Source organism: Hippichthys cyanospilos, chromosome 10 (genome assembly GCF_059441005.1).
Source record: "Hippichthys cyanospilos isolate Australia breed blue-spotted pipefish chromosome 10, RoL_Hcya_1.0, whole genome shotgun sequence".
NCBI lineage: Eukaryota > Metazoa > Chordata > Actinopteri > Syngnathiformes > Syngnathidae > Hippichthys > Hippichthys cyanospilos.
Window position 1 is genome coordinate 12,523,720 of NC_142378.1, and position 22,079 is coordinate 12,545,798.

A 22,079-nucleotide genomic window follows, 5' to 3' on the forward strand; every position below is an offset into this window, starting at 1 on the left:
ACACACACACACACACACACACACGTCCCGAAGTGGACAAATATGTTTTCATTTTAGAAGATTTTCTTTTAATCTATAAAATGTGTAACTGGCCACAAATTGGGGGTGAAACGAGTATAATATGCCTTCAAATCTGTCAGAACACTATGAGTTTGGTATTCTGTACCTCCATCCCCAACGTCCTTATCACAATTTAAACATGATGATGAAAACCCGTGGATTATCATTTCTTGGAATTCCTACAGAGGGGGCTGAGCACTGCATTTGAGAATGAGGGTCTAGGAAGGGGGGGGTGTTAGTTTTTGTTGTTTGTTTATGTATTTATTTATTTATTATATGATGGGGGGGGGTACAGGGGTATGAAAGCCAAAGCAAGGGGGAGGAGATTGTGAGTCTTACTATGAAGCAGATTTGCAGAAGGGTTGAAGAGAACGGACAAGAGCGACGTACACACTGCAGCATGTTTTCTTTTCTGGCGTTGACCTGTGTGCTCTGCATAGGACAAGCTGCAGGACAGAGAGGTGAGAGAACATCGTTTAGATTTATGGTACAAGTGGGTGTTGCTTTGGCTTTGGGTACCATTACAACCATGAAGAAAAATAATTGTGTGTGTGTGTGGGAGGGGGGGCAGTTCTTGGGTCAAACATTTATAACTTAACTAGTGTCGGCGTAAGTTAACGATGGCTGCCTTTGATACTAAATTATAACTGTATGATGAGTGTGCCTAAGACCAAGATATTGGAACACAATAAGCCTTTATTTAAATTTAATGTATTTTTCTTTTGTGAAGAGTATTGCCACAGCTTGCTGGCATGGCATTTTGCAGGATGCCATATGTGATCTGCGACATTTTTTGAAATTTGATGCAGCATAATCCGAACAGTTTTGTAGTGATGTTATTTTGAACAGCAAATTTGGTGAGCTAAGATTACAGTATTTTTTTTAAACAAAGATGTGTATGCATTAAGATAAAGACAAGATTTGTATTTATTAAAGTTTGATGCAATATTGTTTTTCCTTTTACTGAAATAAATATTAACTCCAAATATTTGTCATTGGCCTCCTTGAAGACCACCAAGTGGTATTACCCCTGCAAAAAAAAAAAAAAATCTCCTCCCATCCCTGATGGTTTTTTGGGGTTTTTGTTTAATGCTCAAATTATGACAATTCATGATTTTAGTCACCGCTGAGCAAATGGAGCAGACTTGCCATTTGCAAAATGCTGCACACTGAGAGTTTACACTGTTTGATGGAGGCTTGCACAATTCTGTTAATCTGGCCTCAGATTGATGATACGCCATTGAAATAAGTAAATAAGTAAATTATGAATTTGAATGATGATAGAATGTGTATTAATTGTAACATAAATGAACTGTTTTAACAATAACAACAAGTATTATATTCTTAACTTGACAAACTTACGTGATATGTCAGAAAAACGTGTGTTAAATTTGTACCCTTGAGGGTCCAATAGCTTGTCACTAAGGCAGTACCCTCACAGGTACACGTATTATTGTACCCCTAAAGAGTTTTCAATACATTGGCAACTATACTATAGGCAAATGTACACCCAAACAAATTGTTACAAATGGAAAAGGTCCCAATATACAACTCACAACAAAATGGTATGGATAAGGTCCTTATGCCAGTCTGAAGCATTGATTTACTTTTCCTTACTGTACAAAAAAAAAAATGTACCTTGGAGAACATTGTAAATGGACTATATCCTCATATACAGTATAGTACTGTGCACATCCGGTAACTGTATTTTTTCTCTAAATCATTGATTCTCAAAAGGGGGTACAGGTAAACACGTCACGGGGTATGTATGATTTTAAGAAGCCTCGCACAGATATCAACAAAACTAATTTAAGACGTTTTAATGCCAGGACAGAAAAGCATATTTTCAATAAGTACTGACATCATGATGATGTGAGATAGGGTGAAAGTAGAAGAAGATGCGGAGCAAGGAAGGTCACACCAACACGACAGCCTTGCTGAAGAAATGAATTAAATGCTTTAAAAAAACTAAATCTTTTTTTTAATTTGAAAAAAGTATCAATGAAGACATATTAAACTCTTAAGAAACATAAAAAATGTCTTTGAGATTGAATTAATTCAGAGCAAAATAATTAATAATTACTTAATAATTACAAAAATTAATGACATGATGCAAATTTTGGCAAAAATCTTTTAGAGTGACTCATCAGCAAAATATTGCATGCCTTTATTTTGTAAAGTTTTGTACATACTGTATGCACAATGTCTTTTAGTGATGCAATTTTCCAGCAGACAAGCCAGAAATGAAACAGATGATGTTACACGATTTACATTCTGGAGCTGCTGAATAAAACATGCCGAGGGCTACGAGAAATGTAGTTTGAAAGTTTAATAAATCAGACACAAAAAATCTTTGCACTGGTTGGTTTGGGGGTTCTTGGCTGAAAAAAATTTCAAATGGGGTGCATCACTGGACATGGTTGTGAACTAACTGGAGTTGCTAAAAATGAGAAAAGGTCATTTGCTGCTACTGACACTTTGAGCACTCCTTTGACGGGTAACGTGGTCAGAGGGGTCGTTGGGTCAGTAATCATTAGCAATAACTAGCTGTGTAGAGGATATGACTTTTACGACCTCTGCATACCTTCAGATTTTGTTGTCAGACCAAAAACTTCATTTAGAGGTGATTGTCTATATTTCTTCGGCATCACATTAAAGCCATTAAATCTGGGTCAAACAATCTGTGAATCTAGGGGGAAAACAATGTTTTTGGTGCGCACCGGTTCTAAATAAAAAGCTTCTTTTGCAAACAAAATAACAGCTACGCTCGATAAACAACAGCCAGCCAGAAACCAGCAAAGGAATTGTGATCTAGGTGAATAGAAATCTTCATCAATTTTCAGTTCAACTTGTACAGATGATTCCATTTTTAGTGTCAGTTTAGAACAGTAGCGACATCAGGATGGCCAGTTGAGAACCCTTCTGAGGAAACTTGCATCACATACGTTTGTATCTGCAGAATGGATCATGCAGCTGCCATCGCGGCATTTCTGTCTGCTCTTTAAAATGTAGTCAATGCGTAGGTGGTGGATTCAAGTAAGCGCTGCGCTGCTTCTGGAATGTCAACTATCGAGACTCCTGCTTGGGAATACGTGTGCGCGTCTCACATGCATGCACACACTAAAGCTGGTTTGTGTCAATTTTATATGACACGAACACAGCTTTTGTTATTTCTTTTGTGCTTATGCCCTTTGAAAGTTTCAATTCATTTATAGCTGACCTTGCGTGATAAATGGTAACGCTCAGTATTTGGAGGTTTTTTTTTTTTTCCAAGTGATGTTAACTCCTTATATACTGGACTGTATTATTCTGTTCTGATAAAGATAAATTTTGTTGTTTGTTTTTGTTATATTGTACATTTTGTGTTTCTTTCCATTTCAGATGGTGAAATCATCAGTCAGATTAAAATGTCCAACCATGCCCTGTCCGACATCAAAGAGCTTCTGAAACAAATGGTAATCCATCTCGCACTTGATTAGCAGAAGTACACCCCTTAAAACTTGACATCAAACTCTATTAACTTGATGAATGACACAGGAGGTAGAAACTCCAGAATTTTTTTCTTTTGAAAACAACAACAATCTGTGTGCCTTTGTGGTCAGTCAAAAAAATTTGGATTGGCATGGATGAATGAAAGCGTGATTAGCACATCTGCCTCACAGTTTTGAGGTTGTGGTTTGATTCCGGCTCTGGCATTCCTGTGTGGAGTTTGCGTGTTCTTCCTGTGCCTGTGTGGGGTTTCTCAGAGTAGACTGGTTTCGTCCCACATTACCAAAATGGATGGGAATGGATGGATAGATGGATGGATGGATGGATGGATGGATGGATGGAAGGATGGATGAACTTGTGAAATAAGTTGCACTCACCAAAAACTTACAGTAATTATAAGATTAAAAAAAAATCCATTTGTATCTTACAGATTAAAGAGATGGTTTTCCTCAAGAATACGGTGATGGAGTGTGAAGCCTGTGGTGAGTCTTCACGAGCAATACTGACTACATTAACTCAAACTGGGGTCCTCAGAGTCACCGAGGCCATAGTTTGGGGGTTCCGAAATAATTTCCGTTGCATTATGATGCCAGGGAGGAAAAAAATGGTAATAATACAGAAGTGAATGTGTATTTAGGAAATTAGTTTGTGTGACGATGACTTCCTGGCCATGTGAAACCTTGACTTTAATATCTTAATATTCAAATATGATCACTGATTTCAACTTTTTATCCCTAAAAAAGAATATAGCTTTTACACTTAGAAATTGGACATTTTAGATTCATCTTGAAATTTCAACCTAGAACATTTGCGAGGAGTGCATTAATTTTGTGAGGAGGCTGTTGGGATAGAGTCAAAATGAGTTGTGTGATCCTATGACACCCCAGGGATGGGAAGGGGGCTGTCTCGTCGTTCCTGTGTGCCTAACCCCTGCTACCCTGGTGTAAGGTGTATGGAGACGCCTCGGGGTCCAAGTTGTGGCCCCTGTCCAGAAGGCATGGAGGGTAATGGCACCCACTGCATTGATGTGGATGAGGTATGTCAGATCCAGTGCAACACAGTTCACACTCATCTAAAGAGCTAAATTCAGAGGCTTGAGAATGTAAACAAGGAAAGAAATAATTCTTAACATCGGTCTATTTTTCCTGGCATAATTTAAGATGAATGTGCAGCTTTGATAACATTGTGTAACACAGTAAGTGATGCTACCTTTGAAGTAACAAAATATTTTGCATAACTTTCAAAAGAATTGCCATTGAATCTTGAAATTTGAACTATGATATCCTTGAAGTACTTTTGTTTTTAAAAATAACGTACAAAATTTAAAATACAAAAATAAAATACTTTGAAAAGTTAGCAAGACATAAAACAACTTAGACTGGGCAACTCTGATGCCAGAACACCAATATCTAACACCAGTGACACAATGTGATGAAAATGGCACCACACAAGTTATTTCAAACTGAATGTTTTAATTATTTTATAATTCATCTCAAATAATGTATCATTTACCCCCAAGATATTAGAACGCTGGTTGAATCAAAGACAAAAATTCATGAATTTGAGAACATGAAAACAAAAATTCATTCATTTATCAAACGCACCCGCTGTATGAGTATAAGCACTCTGGCTGAACAATTCATCCCCCCAAAGCTAGCTGATGGTTATTGCCATAATATGCAACTTTACAACTCACCCAAGTTAAATTTCTAAAAGTTACCTTATCTGCTCAAAACTCCCAGCTGCCCAACACGTGGGTTAGGAAATCAACATTGCGTTTATGATTGCATGTAATGTTCTAATCAAATGCTTCAGAGTTTCACATACAATTTTGCATATGGTTTTTTTTTCTAATGTCCTGAATGGTATGACTGACATCAACAGTGTTCTGTGATACCGTGCCACATGGGTGTGCGGTGCATCAACACATCCCCTGGGTTCCGTTGTGGCTCATGTCCATCGGGATACACTGGACCTCAGGTACAAGGCGTTGGCATCGCTTACGCCTCGGCCAACAAGCAGGTAATCAATATTACAACTGAACACAAGGTACATATTTCAAGTATATAAGTGATTTCTAACAAAATGAGTCTGAGCAAAAAAAAATCTGGATAGATGCAGACATAGCTTTTTCTCCAGAGCTATTAATTGTCACAGTTGTGACTCGGGCAGGTTGATGTGTGTCACAGGGTTCACAAGGAGACAGCGTGGAGTAGAGTCGCTAATCTGCTTAGGTTCATCTAGCGCCTCGAGCGGACACCCAAGTGCTCTGACGACCGCGTGATCGATGAAGTTCTCATCAGCCCCAGAGTCCACCAGCACCTGAACAGTCACACGGTTGTCCCTAAAACATGCCTCCCCAGTGAGCTGAAGTCTCCTACGAGGCTTGTTACGAGAATTGACCACCGTGCATTCCCCTCCCGAGAAGCAGTCATATGCTTGGTTGACCTCTCGGAAGCCACTTGTTGGACGTCCGAAGAGCTGACGAGTCTGGCTCTTGCTCGGTCGCACTGTGCAGGTGGCTATCCGGTGGCCCGGGAGCCCACAATACAGGCAGAGCCCAAGTTTCATGCGCTTCTCGCGCTCCGTGGGGGTCAATCTGCCTCCTCCAATCTGCATGGACCTGCCCCCCCCTTGGGATACCGGAACAAACTGACCTGGGTTGGATTCCATCTCCACAGCTTTCAGAGGGCGTAGCTTGGTCAGTGGCTTGCACCGGCTGGATTGCTGCTCCCCAGTGCGCTCTCGTTCATGCAGCCAGTTGTCGAGTCTAATGGCGAGTCTGATGAGCTGCTCCAGCGTAGAAGTCTCGTCCCGGGCGGCTAACTCGTCCTTGATCCGGGGGTTGAGCCCCCGGCGGAAAATCGCGCACAGCGACACGTCATCAAACCCGCTCTCGGCGGCCAGGATGCGAAAACGAATGGAGTACTCAGCCACTGATTGTGGTGACTGCGTGATGTCAAGTAGTCTGATCCCGGCCTCGCGGCCCCGTATTGGGTGGTCAAAAACCCTCTTTATCTCTTGACTGAAGTCAGGGAAAGAGGAACAAAGCTCCGGTTTGGCGGCACTCACCGCCATGGCCCAGGCCGCGGCCTTGTCTGTCAGTAGGCTCATGACGAAGGCCACCTTGGATCGGTCATTCCTGTAGGCGAGGGGCTGTTGCTCGAACACCAGGGTGCACTGATGAAGAAATTGCCTGCAGGTGCCCAGGTCGCCTGCATAACGGGATGGGTGCGGAATTTGGGGCTCCTGGAAATGGTGTGAGTCCTGACCTGAACCTGATGGACCCTCCTGGTCTGTCTCCTCGGGTCGAGCCGACTGGCCGGTATCGCCAGCATTCTCCAAGCGGGTGGTCAGCTGTTCCACGGTGGTGGCCAATGTGGCCACCGCACTCATAAGTTCCTTGAGGATCTGATCCATGAGCCACCCGTGGCTGGCTAGTGCTAGAAGCAACCGCTCCAGGTTCCCGGGGTTCGTGTCTGGCCGGATTGTTCTGTCACGGTGGGGACTCGGGCAGATTGATTGTGAACCCCGGAACACACAGGAGACAGCGTGGAGTAGAGACAACTGTTTTCTTAACACAAAAAGCACGCACCGCGTGGGTTTCTAACAAAGTTACTTCAAAGTACAACAAAAAGATGATAAAGGGACTCAAAGTACAACTAAAAGAGACTATGCAAAAGAGCAAGTAACTTTCTAAGACTTGGGGAGCAGAACCAGCAGGAGGGCGTCGCCGAAAATACAAAGTAACAAAGTAAAGTGCTGACCAACTGGCAGACTGGAGGCAAGGAGGAAAAGTAGCAAATAAAACACTAGGGCAAAGGCGCTAGGAAACGAGGAACGAGGAACTGGCATGTACACGAGAGGGCTACAGAGGCAATAATCCGGCGACGCCCTCCAGCGCTGACCGCACCTAAATAGTCTCCTGATTGGAATGAGGAGCAGGTGTGCGGCCAGTGGTTCTGCTCCTCAATCTGCAAACAGGACAACACATTAGGGACGCAGGATGTGACATTAATGCCCTGAATATCAGCAAAACAAGAACACAGTGAACATTTCAAAAGCAATTGGACACTTATGATACTATGATTTATATTCTATTCTATTTATTCAATTTATTGTTCAATTGAATTTAATGTGCACCAATCCGAGCAACGTTCCCAATTTTGTTGTGTAAGGGCTGTACAATGGCAATAACGCTATTCTATTCTATTCTATTCATACATATATGATATGACTTTATGAGAACCAGCATTCAACACACATTAATAAGACTATTATGAGAAAGGGTATATCTAAGAGTTTGTGGTTGTTGTGAGATAACTATAAGATCTTCAGAAATGCAGGAATCAATTGTTGTTGTCTTTATAAAGGTGTGCAAGGACATTGATGAGTGTGACATTCACACAAATGGCGGCTGTGTAGAGAATTCCATCTGTATGAATACTCCGGTAAGTGGTCCAAATCAAAAGTTTCTCCACTTCTGTTTGTTTCAAGTGCTGTTGGCTTGAAGTAAAATTGATGCGACAGTGCCTACTTATCACATGTCTAGTCATTGCCATTGAGAGGAACATCTTAATAGCTGTAAATTTACAGAAACAACAATCTCTCAATGTACCGTGAGAATGGTAGCATTAGGTGGATTAAGTTGTATACATCCTAACTGAAGGTCCAGATACTTGTGCCAGATACTTAAATGACAGGAATTAACAAGAAAATGGAATCAACACCAACGGCTAATGTGTTTCACCATCAGGGCTCCTTCAGATGTGGTCCCTGTAAAAGGGGCTACAGGGGTGACCAGCGACGGGGTTGCCGGCCTGAGAGGGCGTGCGGGAACGGACGGCCAAGCCCTTGTCACGCCAGCGCAGATTGCATCATCCATCGAGATGGCAAGATTGAATGTCAAGTGAGCAAATTCCACTTTCTTCTTTTGCTACATTGCGTTGAGTCATATTTAGACTGCGCAGACGACCTCAAGCATTAGGTACTGTACTCCTAAGTGACATGATGTCCAAGAGTTGTATTGAAACTTCTTTGTTTTGTAGTACATTATAAGCATTTAATCTAGACCTGCAGCTATTGAGTATTTTTGGTACTCTAATATTGAATGTGATATCTGATATATGAATATATTGAGTATAAAAATCCATGCATCCAACAATTATCTTAACTGCTTGTCCACATGGGGGTCTTAGGCATGTTGGAGTCCAAGCACTGCTGTCTTCGGGCAGCAGGTGGGGTACACCCTGTACTGATTGCCGGTTAATCGCAGGGTATGCTTGAAATGAACAACCAATCACACTCACAAAAACACCCAAGGACGATTTAGAGTGTCCAATATGCTGTACCTACCATGCACATTTTTGGAATGTTGGAGGAAATCAGAGTACCTGGAGAAAACCAATGCAAACACAGGGAGAACATGTAAACTCCACACAGAAAGGCAAGAGCCGAAAGCAAACCAGTGACGTGCTAATCAGAAGAATGGCCAAAATAGAGCAACTATGGCTTAACCTCCTACTGTTGTATTTGGGCTGGGCAGTTATTATTACACAATGTAGTTACAAAAAACATCTGCGTCCATAACAAGTGTTTCTATATCCCTCTTAGTACGATTCATTTTGTTTGCACCACTGCAAATTGCAAACTGCAACCACAAGGATATGTAGCATACTGTAAATAGTACTGCTACAGTAGTACCTCTGGGATTATGTCAAAGTATAAAGGTTGAAATACAACATTGCGCATATTAACTTAAAGTTACGATCCTGCGACCAGTAACTATATTGTAAAGGGAAGAACTTGTGCTCAAATACAGGTAACGTTGGGCCAAAGAAAACAGTGAGGCTCATAAAACGTTTGACATGCTTACAGTGTGGAGTTGGATCGGCTGGCAATGGTGTCCTCTGTGGACCTGACATCGACATTGATGGGTTTCCAGATGAGCAGTTGGACTGTGCTGAGAGGAACTGTGCCAAGGTGAGTCGCTGGAAATCGGAAATTGCTGAGATGGGGCAGAAGGGCGGGGTTTAGATTTTCAAATCCTTTAAACAGTGGACCCCTGCTATTGGCAGGGATGGGAACATGACCCACCCATGAATATTGAAAATCTGTGGATAGATGACACCCAATAATATGCACTGAATTCAATCAAAACCAATAATTCTCTAAATACATGCAAATAAACATCCAATGTATTTTCCGTAAAATACATTGCCTCTACCCGTTGAAAAGAAAAATGACAACAAAAAAAATCAAAATACTGGAAGAAAATCGTGAATAGTTGAATTTATGAAAATTAATCCTCACCACCAATATAATAGAAGTCCACTGTAGGCAAACGTTCTACATATGGCAAGAAAATTAATCTCACACAAAAACCCTGTGTCTTTCAGTGCCCCAGCTAGTTCCTCGCCTATTCTTTTGTCTTTGCTGTGCTTTTGTCTTTGAAGGACAATTGTCTCACGGTGCCCAACTCTGGTCAAGAGGATGCTGATCGTGATGGAATTGGAGACGCCTGTGATGAAGATGCAGATGGTGATGGGATCCCCAACACACAGGTTCAAAAGCACGGAAAAAAAATAAAATAAAAAAAAACAAAACCAAACAAACAAACAAAAATATATATACTGTATATATATATATATATATATATATATATATATATATATATATATATATATATATATATATATATATATATATATATATATATATATATATATATATATATATATTTATGTTAATGTTTGTGCATGATGACTATGTAAATTAACTAATGAACTTGAAAAAAATTACACTACCGTCCCATGTATTCATGTATTTGTTACATCACTATAATAATATTGTTCAATATTAACACTCTTTTTTGGGCTGGTTGGGTTTTACTAAACCCTAGCTCAGCAAATTACCAAATACGGGTCACTGCCCACAAGTAAAGATCCAGAAAACCCTACAAGGTGCTTGCCTTACAGGACAACTGTGTGCTGGTGCCCAACGTGGACCAAAGAAATATTGACGAAGATGACTTTGGCGATGCTTGCGACAACTGCCGGGCTGTCAAAAACAATGATCAAAAGGACACCGATGTGGACCAATTTGGTGATGAATGTGATGAAGATATTGATGGGGACGGTTAGTATGCTCATGTTGAACTTATGTCAATCATGGTTGTAAAACGTTTTTGTCACATCTTTAAAAATTATGGAAATGAAATTGTGATGCTGTCTGAATTTATCACAGGAATCCCCAATTACCTGGATAACTGCAAAAGAGCTCCCAATGCTGATCAAATAGACCGTGATGGAGACAAAGTTGGAGATGCCTGTGATAGCTGTCCATATGTACCCAACCCGGACCAGGTCAGACCACTTATAAACACAAAACTGTATTTGAACACAAAAAGGTATACAATGTATAGAAAACAGTGTACATAATGTAATGCCTGTGTTAGATTGATGCATAAGAAGCTGCGCCTGGTGTGTTGCTGCGGAATGCCAGTGAGTCTGAGCGAGAGTCTTTGTGAGACAATGAGCAACGCTTGAAAAGGGCACCAGCGCAGTTGTGGCTTGCCTTTACAAAATGCAAGGAATTACACTAAGTAATAACACTGTAAAAGTAACCGGTACTAGAATTCACAAAGTGCTCACGGAAACAGACTAAGTCGGTACCAATAGCATTTTTGATAAATACAACTCCAATAACCACAGTAAATGAAGAGCTATTTTGGTCTTAATGAGGATGATGGTAACAAGCCAATGCGACAAAACATTGTAATGTAGCCCCAGCAACTAGCAAGGAGACTTACACAGTGTCTGGTATTGAAAAACTTGACAATACCTAGTACTTTGAAATAAGGAGCTACTTGCCCATTACCAATACATAAAACATACCTAAAAACATAAAAATATTACCACTCAAACATCCATACAGCAGGGTAATCTTGTACAATTAAAATGAGTTAGGATAGGGGGTGAGGTTGCAGGGAATCAGGAGGAACTTTCAAAAAGGTGCTACTATAATGAAACAAAAACAAAAAGGGAAAAAAGGTTGGGATTAAAAAAATAATAATAATAAAAAATTAGACTACCAAAGTCAAAAACAACTCACAATGGGAAAATTGGGTCCGGAAATTAAACATTCTCCACAGTATGGTTTGAAATGTCGTCGAGTCAAATTTATTTGTATAGCCTTGAATCACTACAGTCTCGAAGGGCTTCACAGGTGATAAAACAAATTCCACAACAAGTCAATCTAAACATTTTGTAACCCCCCCCAAAAAATCTTCTGTGTTGCAGTTGGATGCGGACAACGACCTGATCGGAGACCCTTGCGACACTAACAAAGACAGGTAGCGTGAGATCAAATCACGCCAACCGAAACCAACACGTGCAATTAAAAGTGGCTCTCCTCCAGTGATGGTGATGGACACCAAGATTCTCGGGACAACTGCCCAGCCGTCATCAACAGCTCCCAGCTAGACACAGACAAGGACGGCAAAGGAGACGAGTGTGACGATGACGACGATGACGACGGTATCCCGGACCTGCTGCCGCCGGGTCCCGACAATTGCCGGTTAATCCCGAACCCCCTACAGGAGGACTCTGACGGTAGGAATTGCTGCAGGTGAACGATTCATTCCCTTTAACGTCTAACTCCATCCATCCTTCCAGGCAACGGCGTAGGTAATGTGTGTGAAAGAGATTTTGATAACGACACCATCATCGACACCATCGACGTTTGTCCTGAAAATGCCGAAGTCACGCTCACTGACTTCAGGGAGTATCAGACTGTGGTCTTAGACCCAGAGGGCGACGCGCAAATTGACCCCAACTGGGTGGTGCTGGATCAGGTCCAGTTCATGAATGAATGAATTACATTTTAATTGCATTTTCCAAATACGCGTTCATAACTATTTTTCTTCAAATATTGTGCAGGGGAGAGAAATTGTCCAGACAATGAATAGTGATCCTGGGTTGGCTGTTGGTAAGATTGTTTTTGTTTTACTCTTACATTCAACCCAGTCCCACCTTTCCATTGCCAACATAGACCAACAATTCACTACTTGCAGATTGTTTTTCTTCATTCCAAAACGTCACACTTTTCCAAATATTCTACATTTTATACCTGCGGAATTGCCATTACTTAAGTATGACACATTCAACATTTCAGATTAAATTACCATCCAGTTAAAGTATGAGTATTGAGTTTTTTTACCTCTAATTTTTGGGTTTATTCAATTCCAACTTTAAACTGTTCTAAATTAAACAAGAAACACCTTGCAAATTCACAATTTTTTTTATCAAATCCCACTTTCCAAATTTAAACTGTTCAGCTCATTTCTACAACTGCGCCTTTTCAAAATTTCAAAAGTAAATGTGAATGTTTTTCTTTTTCTTTCCATGTTTCCTACAATTGTGTCCTCAGTTTACTCCTACCACAATTGTTTTATCTTTTCCCACTTCCTTTCTAAATGAAAATAAAATAATACAACGTATATATTTATATCTTTCCCCGTTTTCCATGTTGTTCAATATCATTCCATATAATTAGAATGATTCTCTTACATTCCTTATTTCCAAAGCATTAGACATCATTCCATCATTTTTCATTCAGAAAAGGAGAGAGGAAATGGAATGGCAAAACAGCGCTTGTTCCCTTCCAGGTTACACTGCTTTCAGCGGTGTCGATTTTGAAGGGACATTTCACGTCAACACGGTGACGGATGACGACTACGCAGGATTTATTTTCGGTTACCAGGACAGTTCCAGTTTCTACGTGGTCATGTGGAAGCAGGTGGAGCAGATCTACTGGCAGGCCAACCCATTCAGAGCCGTGGCAGAGCCGGGCATCCAACTGAAGGTAAAATCTATGGAAGGCCCGCCTTCTCACGCAGCTGCTCAAAATATCTGCCATGTTTATATACTCTATTTCCATCCATTTGGTTTAATATCTGTAAATGACGCATAAAGTCACTTAAGTTCATATGTGAGCGTAGGCAGGAGTGCGAATACTTTTGCGCATAAAGTGGACAATATTCTACTCTGAATTGGAAAGTCTGTAATGAGAGCTTTCCTGAACGTTTAGTCTTAAAGGAATCAATCCAAGCCTTAAATTCTTACTGTTTAGTCTATTTAGGTTTACAAGTGAACATGAAGCTATCCCAGCTGACCTTGGAAAACAGACACAATACTTGTTTGAGGTCATCTTGGTTCCACCTGACCAGTGTCAAGATAAACATGCCAATTTGGGAAAATATTGCATCTTCTCAAATTCCACCCACTTGAAGACAATATTGACAAATATTCATTAATTCAGTGAATCGTCTGCTGCTCAGGGCCGAGATGTTACATCAGTGACAAACACTCGCTTTCATTTGTGGATTTGGAAAGGCTGTCAAGTCCAACACAGGCCCTGGCGAGAACCTTAGGAATGCCCTGTGGCACACCGGCGACACGAGCGACCAAGTGAAACTCTTGTGGAAAGATGCTCGCAATGTTGGCTGGAAAGACAAAACATCTTATCGCTGGTTTCTCCAGCATCGACCCGCTGATGGATACATCAGGTAGCGTACTTGTTGCACTACTTTCAAAAGATCCTTATTTTTATTATATATTAAATATTATTATATATTTAATGATATATCATCATACTTATTCAATCTCTGCTCTTTTTGGGGTTTAGGGTTCGCTTCTATGAGGGTCCTCAGATGGTAGCAGATACAGGGGTCATCATCGACGCCACCATGAGGGGAGGTCGACTTGGAGTCTTCTGCTTCTCCCAGGAGAACATCATCTGGGCCAACCTGCGTTACCGTTGCAATGGTGAACAACATGTTTTTACTCCCAAGTGGGGCTCTTTTCTTTCATTCATTAACCCAGTGGAAAATTTACTCTTGTTTTAGTTTACGAGCTGAGGTATTTTAAGTGACTGAGGTCAAGACTTTCACGGTCTCCCACAAGGCAGTTAACTCGTGATGCGTTCGTTGACAACTCACACAGTAGGATTTTGCAAATATCCATAGAAATACTTATTCGGTGCAGCGAAAACCAAGAGGTACTGCATGAGCGCATTGCAGAGGGTACATGGAAACATTATATGATTTATTGGATGTAAATTAATCAGAACAGCTGCCATGTGTTGACATGATTGGCTGGAGTGAAACATTTACTGTCCATTCAAACCAAAACAAAACAAAAGCCACAAAAAAACAGGTGTCAGGAAAATTAAAATACCGCCACACTTAAAGAGAAGACAAAGGTGTTGATTGAGATGGCTTTCGTTTTTTTTTTTTTACATTCTTTGTTTATTTGTGAGGAAAAAACATCGGACACTACTTTAAATCAATGAATCGCTAAATGTACAGCTGTGAGTGCCCATGAGTTAACCTTCTTTGGACCTTCTCATGCTATTCTTATGATTTACTGTTGAGCTTGGTCCTTCTGTAATAAAGTGAGTATGACAGAGAAAAGGCACAAAAAGCTAAGTTAACGGTTTGATCTTTGCTAGACTTTGGTCTCTGCTAAGTTCTTGTGACGGTTTGACATACAAAGTTTTCTGCCCTTTGACAGTCTTCTTCCCTTTGTCAGGAGGATAGCCGTTCATTTGGACTAGGAAGTCAGTCTTTAAGCAAGACAAAGCAAAAAATGTATGTTGTTATCTAATTGAGTATTTCTGTCTGCAGACACTATACCAGAAGACCTCGACACCTATCGTGCCCAGCATGTTCAGCTGGTGGTCTGACAAAAAACGACCTACAACAAGCCCCCTGAAGAGCTCCAACAGTACATTCTGATCTCAGACTGAAGTAAACTTATCTCAAGATGCCCAGAAGATGAAAACAGATGGGGAAATTCAACTAAATCTTTTGTTTTGGTTTTAAAATGGTTGCAAATTACCACGAGAGCGAAAGTGGGTTTTGGATAAATGATACAGATAGTAATCCTTGATAAAATTACATTGTACTGGTATGCTGCTGCATACATACATACATACATACATACATACATACATACAATGTCCCTGATATCTGTGGGCCGAAGCAAGGTGGATTTGAACTCGGGTCCCTGAACTGTGAGGTGGACGCACTAACCACTTTTCCACCGAAAACTTATATATGAACATATTAACTCTCCTGTTCTGCTAAAAAATGATAAAATGCGGAATGTAAGCTCGAAATCTGCACAGAGCAATATGTTGCCTTCCAATGCAATAGCAGTCTAATTGTACTTTGGAGAAAATAGGATATGTGGCACATTTTTCAACAAATCATTCAATACATATATTTTTTTTTATCATTACCGTTCCTCATTTTTTTTCTGGATTTAAACTTAGCTAATTGTTTATATTGTTAGGTGGGTATTTGCTGACATTTTTCAAGCTATAAACATTTGTTTTGGTCAGGCTGATCAATGACAGATGCAGATGGCAGTTTTCTCTTTGAAATGGAATGAGAGACGCTAGCTGTACTGAATTATCCTGTGCTCATTTGTGTTCATTTTAATGTCAAGGCGGTATTACGGGCATAATATGTGATCAAATTCCCATTACAGTGTAAAAACTATAAAGACAGAAAGAGAAAGAGTTTGACAAAGAGAGGATTTGATATCAAGGCGATATGGCCAAAAAATCTCACATTTTTCAGTCATCTTTGACGACTACAATTTTAAACAAATTTATTCTAAGTAACAAATTGAACTTTTTTGGACAAAAAGGTTTAATTTATTCAATAATTGGAATGACGAGTAGTGACATCAAAAGTTGGTATCAGGCCGATGCTTATTTATTAATTATTTTAACATATTGGTATTCATGATGGAAGCCTATTCTATCTGCGTTCTTTTGGAGCAGTTTTATAATCACAAAATAGAAATACAAATGAGAAGAATCACTATTTCATGAAATTTTGAGGAAAACCTCTCTATTGGAAAATATACTGTACAATAGGTTTGTCTTCAAAACTATGTCATTGTTTTCTTGGGAGCAAATGATGTGTACCAAAAGTCTCAGTGGTATCAGCATTTTGTATTAACTACAGTACTCAACAGTTGAATCAACAGGTACTGGCAAAAGTGATATTGAACGTCCATATTCAAAAATAAATCCTGCTAAAAATAAATCCTATTGGTATTCATGATGGAAGCCTATTCTATCTGCGTTCTTTTGGAGCAGTTTTACAATCACAAAATAGAAATACAAATGAGAAGAATCACTATTTCATGAAATTTTGAGGAAAACCTCTCTATTGGAAAATATACTGTACAATAGGTTTGTCTTCAAAACTATGTCATTGTTTTCTTGGGAGCAAATGATGTGTACCAAAAGTCTCAGTGGTATCAGCATTTTGTATTAACTACAGTACTCAACAGTTGAATCAACAGGTACTGGCAAAAGTGATATTGAACGTCCATATTCAAAAATAAATCCTGCGCAATAATGTATACTGATTTTAAATTGGTTTTAATAAAGACTTTCATCACTTGTGCAAAACAAAGCAGCTGTTATTAGCTGTGCATACCTAACTGAAATGCCAAAATTAAATAGTAACTATTATAAGCCAGCCAACCAGCACTCTATTGTGTGTAAAACCTCAATTTTAAAATTTAACAAATTTTCAAATCCTCGATTTTTAAAATCTGATTCTTTGTCCAAACTTGTATATTATTATAGAAAGCATTCAAGAAAGTCAATACCTGTTTGCGTGTTTTACATGTTATTCATTGCATTTCAAACAATAAGTCCAAGGACCATTTTTGGTACCCACAACAGTGGTCTAGTTTGCCCTGGAAAAACATGCTAACACTTTAATGTTTATGCATAGGTGCATGTGTATCAAAATCAGTTGATTTTAATTGGGTCCAAAAGACTTTCGTTTGCCTTAAAATGCTGTCAAACATTCTTTTTATGTGTGGGAAGAGAAATGTTCAGCTAATGGCTCGTTTAAATTGAAAAGAATACAAAAAAAACTGAAAAAACAAAAACTATGGCTTTAGCTCTGCTCCTGTCCAGTTTTTTTGTGTGCCATTCCGAAGTAAACACTAACTGTTAAAAAAAATAAATGTTTTGAAGAAAAAAAACAAAAAAATTATTGACAGTGTCCACTTTGCAAAAGGAATGGTTCAAAAAAATTAAAATTCCAAAATGACTAATTCTTGTCCATGGGTGTAAATGTCAAATTCCAACAGAACAGAACAACGGTACACAACAAGACAGCTGAAACATGCACTTACAAACATACTTTTCGTAACTCAATAGCTTTTAGTGGTAATCAATAACATTTCACAAGCATGCATATATCCAAAATAATCTTTCAAATTTGCATTTGGAAATACAGATTACAAAAAAAGACAATATAAAGCAGGGTTGAAACATCATGCATGTCCACAGCAACACGCTGCCATATTAAAAGAGTCGAAACATTTTGCAAATCAAGACCATGTGCAGGAAAACGTGTCATCCACATTCAATTTAATTGACTTTTTTTCTTTCAGTTTATAAACAAACGGTCACATATTAGGAGAATCACATGGCAACAAATAAATACCTACAGATTCTTTACTACGATTTACAGGACAACAGTGATAAAATGCTAATCCCACTAGAAGCTTTAAGAGGAACTTAAAACTGCATTTTCTGAAGCCTTTTACATTTTTAATGAACTGTACAGTTCTTTAGAAAAACCACTTGTAATTAAAGGGACCGTTAAGTCAGACCGAAAAAAAAAACATACAAGCAATAAGGGCCAACTGAATATGCCTTCAAAACACATTATGCATTTTTCTGCTTTTTGTGACAGTTCACCTCAATGAACTTTGCAGCCAAAACGGGTGCATGTTTGTGCTAAATAGTCCTGCAGGTAAGACACGTCTCAAACCAAAGCATGCAGAAAAGCCAAACCATAAAGAAAGCACTACTTTGAGGTGATCTGTCCATCCTTGCAGTGTCGATCCATAAGCCTGACCATTGCTATTCTTACAAACGCCAAATATTGCAAAATTCTTAGGAGACCCTCCCCTCCTTAAAAAAAAAAAATAATAATAATGTTGACAAGTTAGCCTTTGCAAAATGATAAACTACGGAGCCATTCTCCATATTTGAAAGTTGTATTAGCTGCCTAACTTGTGTCTGTTCCACATTATTCATTCATTCAATCGTTTTTTTTTCTTTCAGCAAAGCAAGCTGAAAAGCACCTTCAGTGTCTGACAATAAAAACCTTTGTAACAAATACACCGTAAGCTCACTCTTTTCTTGCAAAAAGCTTCTTGTGTAGCAAGATTCAGATATAAAGCTTGCTATTGTGACATCATAAACATAGCTTTGTAGTTAGATTGCAGCACTGAATTCTGGCAGTTTTATGTAGTGCCTTGGTAATTTTTTTTTCATTTGCACTGTCTTATACTTGAAACAGATATCCACAACATAAAGCTTGAGGTGATTAAGTGTACGTGTGTGCGCGCAAGTGTGTTTGGTGGGATTAAACGACCTACAAGAATTACATTCGGAGCAACGTTCCTTTGCAACACAAGAGCGCGAGTTGCACTAAAGTAAGCCCTTTCTATATTTGCATCCTCTTAAATCTTCACAGATTACAAAACCAAAACAAAAAAACGAGTCAAGCGTAAATATAGTTTACAAAATAAAAATAGAGAATACCTCTTTTCTTTGACATGAAAATATCTCCGGAGTATACGTCTTGTGTGAAACAGTCAGCATTCAAATCAGGCAAATAAGTCCCTGTTCAAAAGCCAGGAAGTCACAAATAAAGTGCGAAGCAACTAGAGGACTAAACATTGCACAAAAAACTGGAAAGGAACGAACAAAACACTTCACATGGCCCAAAAAACTTGACATGATAGATAACAAATACAGAGAAACAAACAAAAACAACAATCATATCTGATGTCACTTGAGCATAGATAGAGCAAAGAGTGATAGCGTACATGGAATACAAATTAGCTTAGTGTATCAGGTCATGCGGCCAGCTTCAGGTCCACTAATGCAAAACAAACGGTGCACATGCCAAACGGCCATCTTGCGCTCATTTGACAAGACTGCGGCGCAAACATTGGGCCCGTTTTTCAGACGAGAAAACGCCCTCGTATACTGTGAGATGCTACGGCGGGTAGAGAAAGATCGCAACGGGAGGACAAATGTGGACCCAAGATTTCCCTGGCGACTAGGATACTGCCACACTTGGTACATTCTTTTATGAGTCATGAAGTAGCATAATACAGACTTGGAGGTCACTAAACAGGGGAACAGAATTAACTGTTGCACAGGAGAAGCCCTACATGCACCCCTCGAGACTTTGTCACAGCCTTCGTTCGGAGGGTTGAACTGTCTGATTTTTCATGCATTGTTTCGGCTATAGCGTGTATGTACAAGGTACAGTTGGGATACTTCAGAATTACAAACAGAAATGACAGAGACGTTCCAAAGGCTGCCGCTGCTCAAATAGACTCAAAGGTACAGTACTTTGAGTGTATGAATGATAACGGCAGACTTAAATAGGAAAAAGTCATCTTGGGTTTTTGTTAAATATCTGGCTTTTTTATGTTAATACTTAAATGTCCTTAAGGGGATGATTGCGTCATGGAAATAATACATCAAATTTCAAAATAATAGAAGAAAATAAAAGCTATGGATTTCAATCACAACAAACCAGTTGTATGGCATCGAGGTGAAGCAGTAACAGCTCTCGGTTGCGATTGTGTTCCGGAACAATCGCATCCATTATTTTCAGTGCAACACACATACATTTCTGCATAAGCAAATTAACTGGTCTTTGTGTGCTTAACTCACTTTATCCCAAAGGAATATTTTTACTTTTTATAATCCATTCAATTGCAGGTACTTTTTCCATTTTTTCAAGCGTTAGATCAAGGGAAGATCGAAAACTGGCTGCTACTAAATTAAGTTCTGGAGTAATAGAATACTTAGAGTATTTGGGGACTTGAGTACTAAAATGGTTGGAGCTAAATGAACTAAGTACTAAAGTAATCGAATACTTAAGGCACAGGTGTCAAACTCAAGGCCCGGGGGGCCAGATCTGGCCTGCCACATCATTTTATGTGACCCGCGAAATGCTGACTGCAAACGTGCATGTTTTCTTCAGCTTTTTTTTGTGTTACAAATACACCTTTTGAACAATTTTTTGCAGCCTCTGATTTCAAAATGTGGAAAATTTGACCCCACAGTCATATTGGCCCTTCGACACAAATTTTATTTTTGATAATTATGAAGTACAATGTGGATCATGATAAAAATTAGTTTGACACCCATTACTTAAGGTATTCAAGTACTAAAATATTTGACCACTTTAGTTCAGTAATTCATTACTTTAGGTAATCAGGCCCTTAAGTAATTGATTACTTTGAGTAATCAAGAACTAAAGTGATTTATTTATTTCAGAGTTAGTAACTGAAGACTTTTGGTAGTGAAGTACTAAAGCAATCAATTACTTAAGAGTACACAAGTACATAAATTAATCAATTACATTTATACTCTAGAATTACCTAAAGTTCAAGTGGCAATAACTTTCGCACTTAAGTACACAAACTAATCAATCACTTAGTGCTTAATACAATAGCACAATGCGGTTTCAGACCTTTGACTAAAAACCTGGAGCATATACATATATACCTGGAATTGAATGTCTGCACTTGTACAAAATATGCCTTTGGGATTGAATGCGTTAAGCAGTCTAGATTGGCATTAGAAATCAAAAAGCATTGATAGTAAACTCAAACTGTAGAACATTTAAAGTAGTTAGCCGACAAAGTATTTGCATTCAACACACCGCACTGTGCAATCTCAATTTCAGTACAGTAAACGTTTGAAAGCGAGATATTTTCTACTGATTTGCACCAGAATGCTTGTAGGAGCCCAAGATGATTTTTTCCCTTCAGCTTCCTGTTTTAGTCTCACTTGCATAGGAACCACGCATCTGTTCAAACTACAGCAGACCCATGCTTGACAGTAGTAAAAAGACTGCAGTAAACCCCACTTCTTCTTGCCAAGAGTTGAGTAATAAGCACAAATGAGCAGCACATCTGTACACAAATGCAAGAAGATACCAAACGAGATCACACTGCGATAAACAACACTCAGGGAAACTCTGACAAAAGGCCACCATGGGTCGTTTTCTGCTGAATGAATACAGTGCCAGCTGATGTTATTGTAGATAAACTCTTTGTAAACATTAATCGGACATCTGTAAACAGTTCTGATTGGACCGTATCCCTGATAGTTTGTCACTTTTGTTTACAACGGACGTGGAGATCAGTCTTGTGAAAATGGCATATTGTACATCTAAATACGCTAAAAGTGGCCTTTCAATTTCCTATGTCAAGACACTCCCATAGAGGTACTTGTAGTATAAACTTTCTCGGAATCGCACATTGGTGTGAAAACGCCCGTCAGCATGTGCAGTAAGGTTGAACAGTGTTTTTTGTTAGAGCTTCCCTTTTAAGGAGCAAAAAGCCTCCCCATATTTGCGGTCCACTGCATTTATCCACATTTTGATTTCT

The 22,079-nt window shown here is 39.3% G+C and overlaps 1 protein-coding gene and 1 long non-coding RNA gene across 2 annotated transcripts; one reads left to right on the top strand and one right to left on the bottom strand.

The window, feature by feature from the left end:
- Positions 1-387: 387 nt before the first annotated feature.
- LOC148417127 (uncharacterized) lies at positions 388-22,062 on the bottom strand. The gene is made up of 3 exons (XR_015866912.1): positions 19,204-22,062; positions 9,425-9,556; positions 388-506 (listed from the first exon to the last, which is right to left on the bottom strand). It is a non-coding gene; the product is annotated as an uncharacterized LOC148417127 (long non-coding RNA).
- comp (cartilage oligomeric matrix protein) lies at positions 401-16,470 on the top strand. The gene is made up of 19 exons (XM_088424928.1): positions 401-521; positions 3,442-3,515; positions 3,980-4,031; positions 4,437-4,585; positions 5,434-5,571; positions 7,923-8,000; positions 8,306-8,458; positions 9,427-9,531; positions 10,005-10,112; positions 10,527-10,686; positions 10,795-10,913; positions 11,850-11,902; positions 11,968-12,161; positions 12,225-12,403; positions 12,489-12,537; positions 13,217-13,413; positions 13,944-14,116; positions 14,236-14,375; positions 15,236-16,470. Exons 1-19 carry the CDS (start codon positions 401-403, stop codon positions 15,292-15,294), a joined length of 2,301 nt encoding a protein of 766 aa, XP_088281054.1. The 3' UTR covers positions 15,295-16,470.
- Positions 22,063-22,079: the final 17 nt, after the last annotated feature.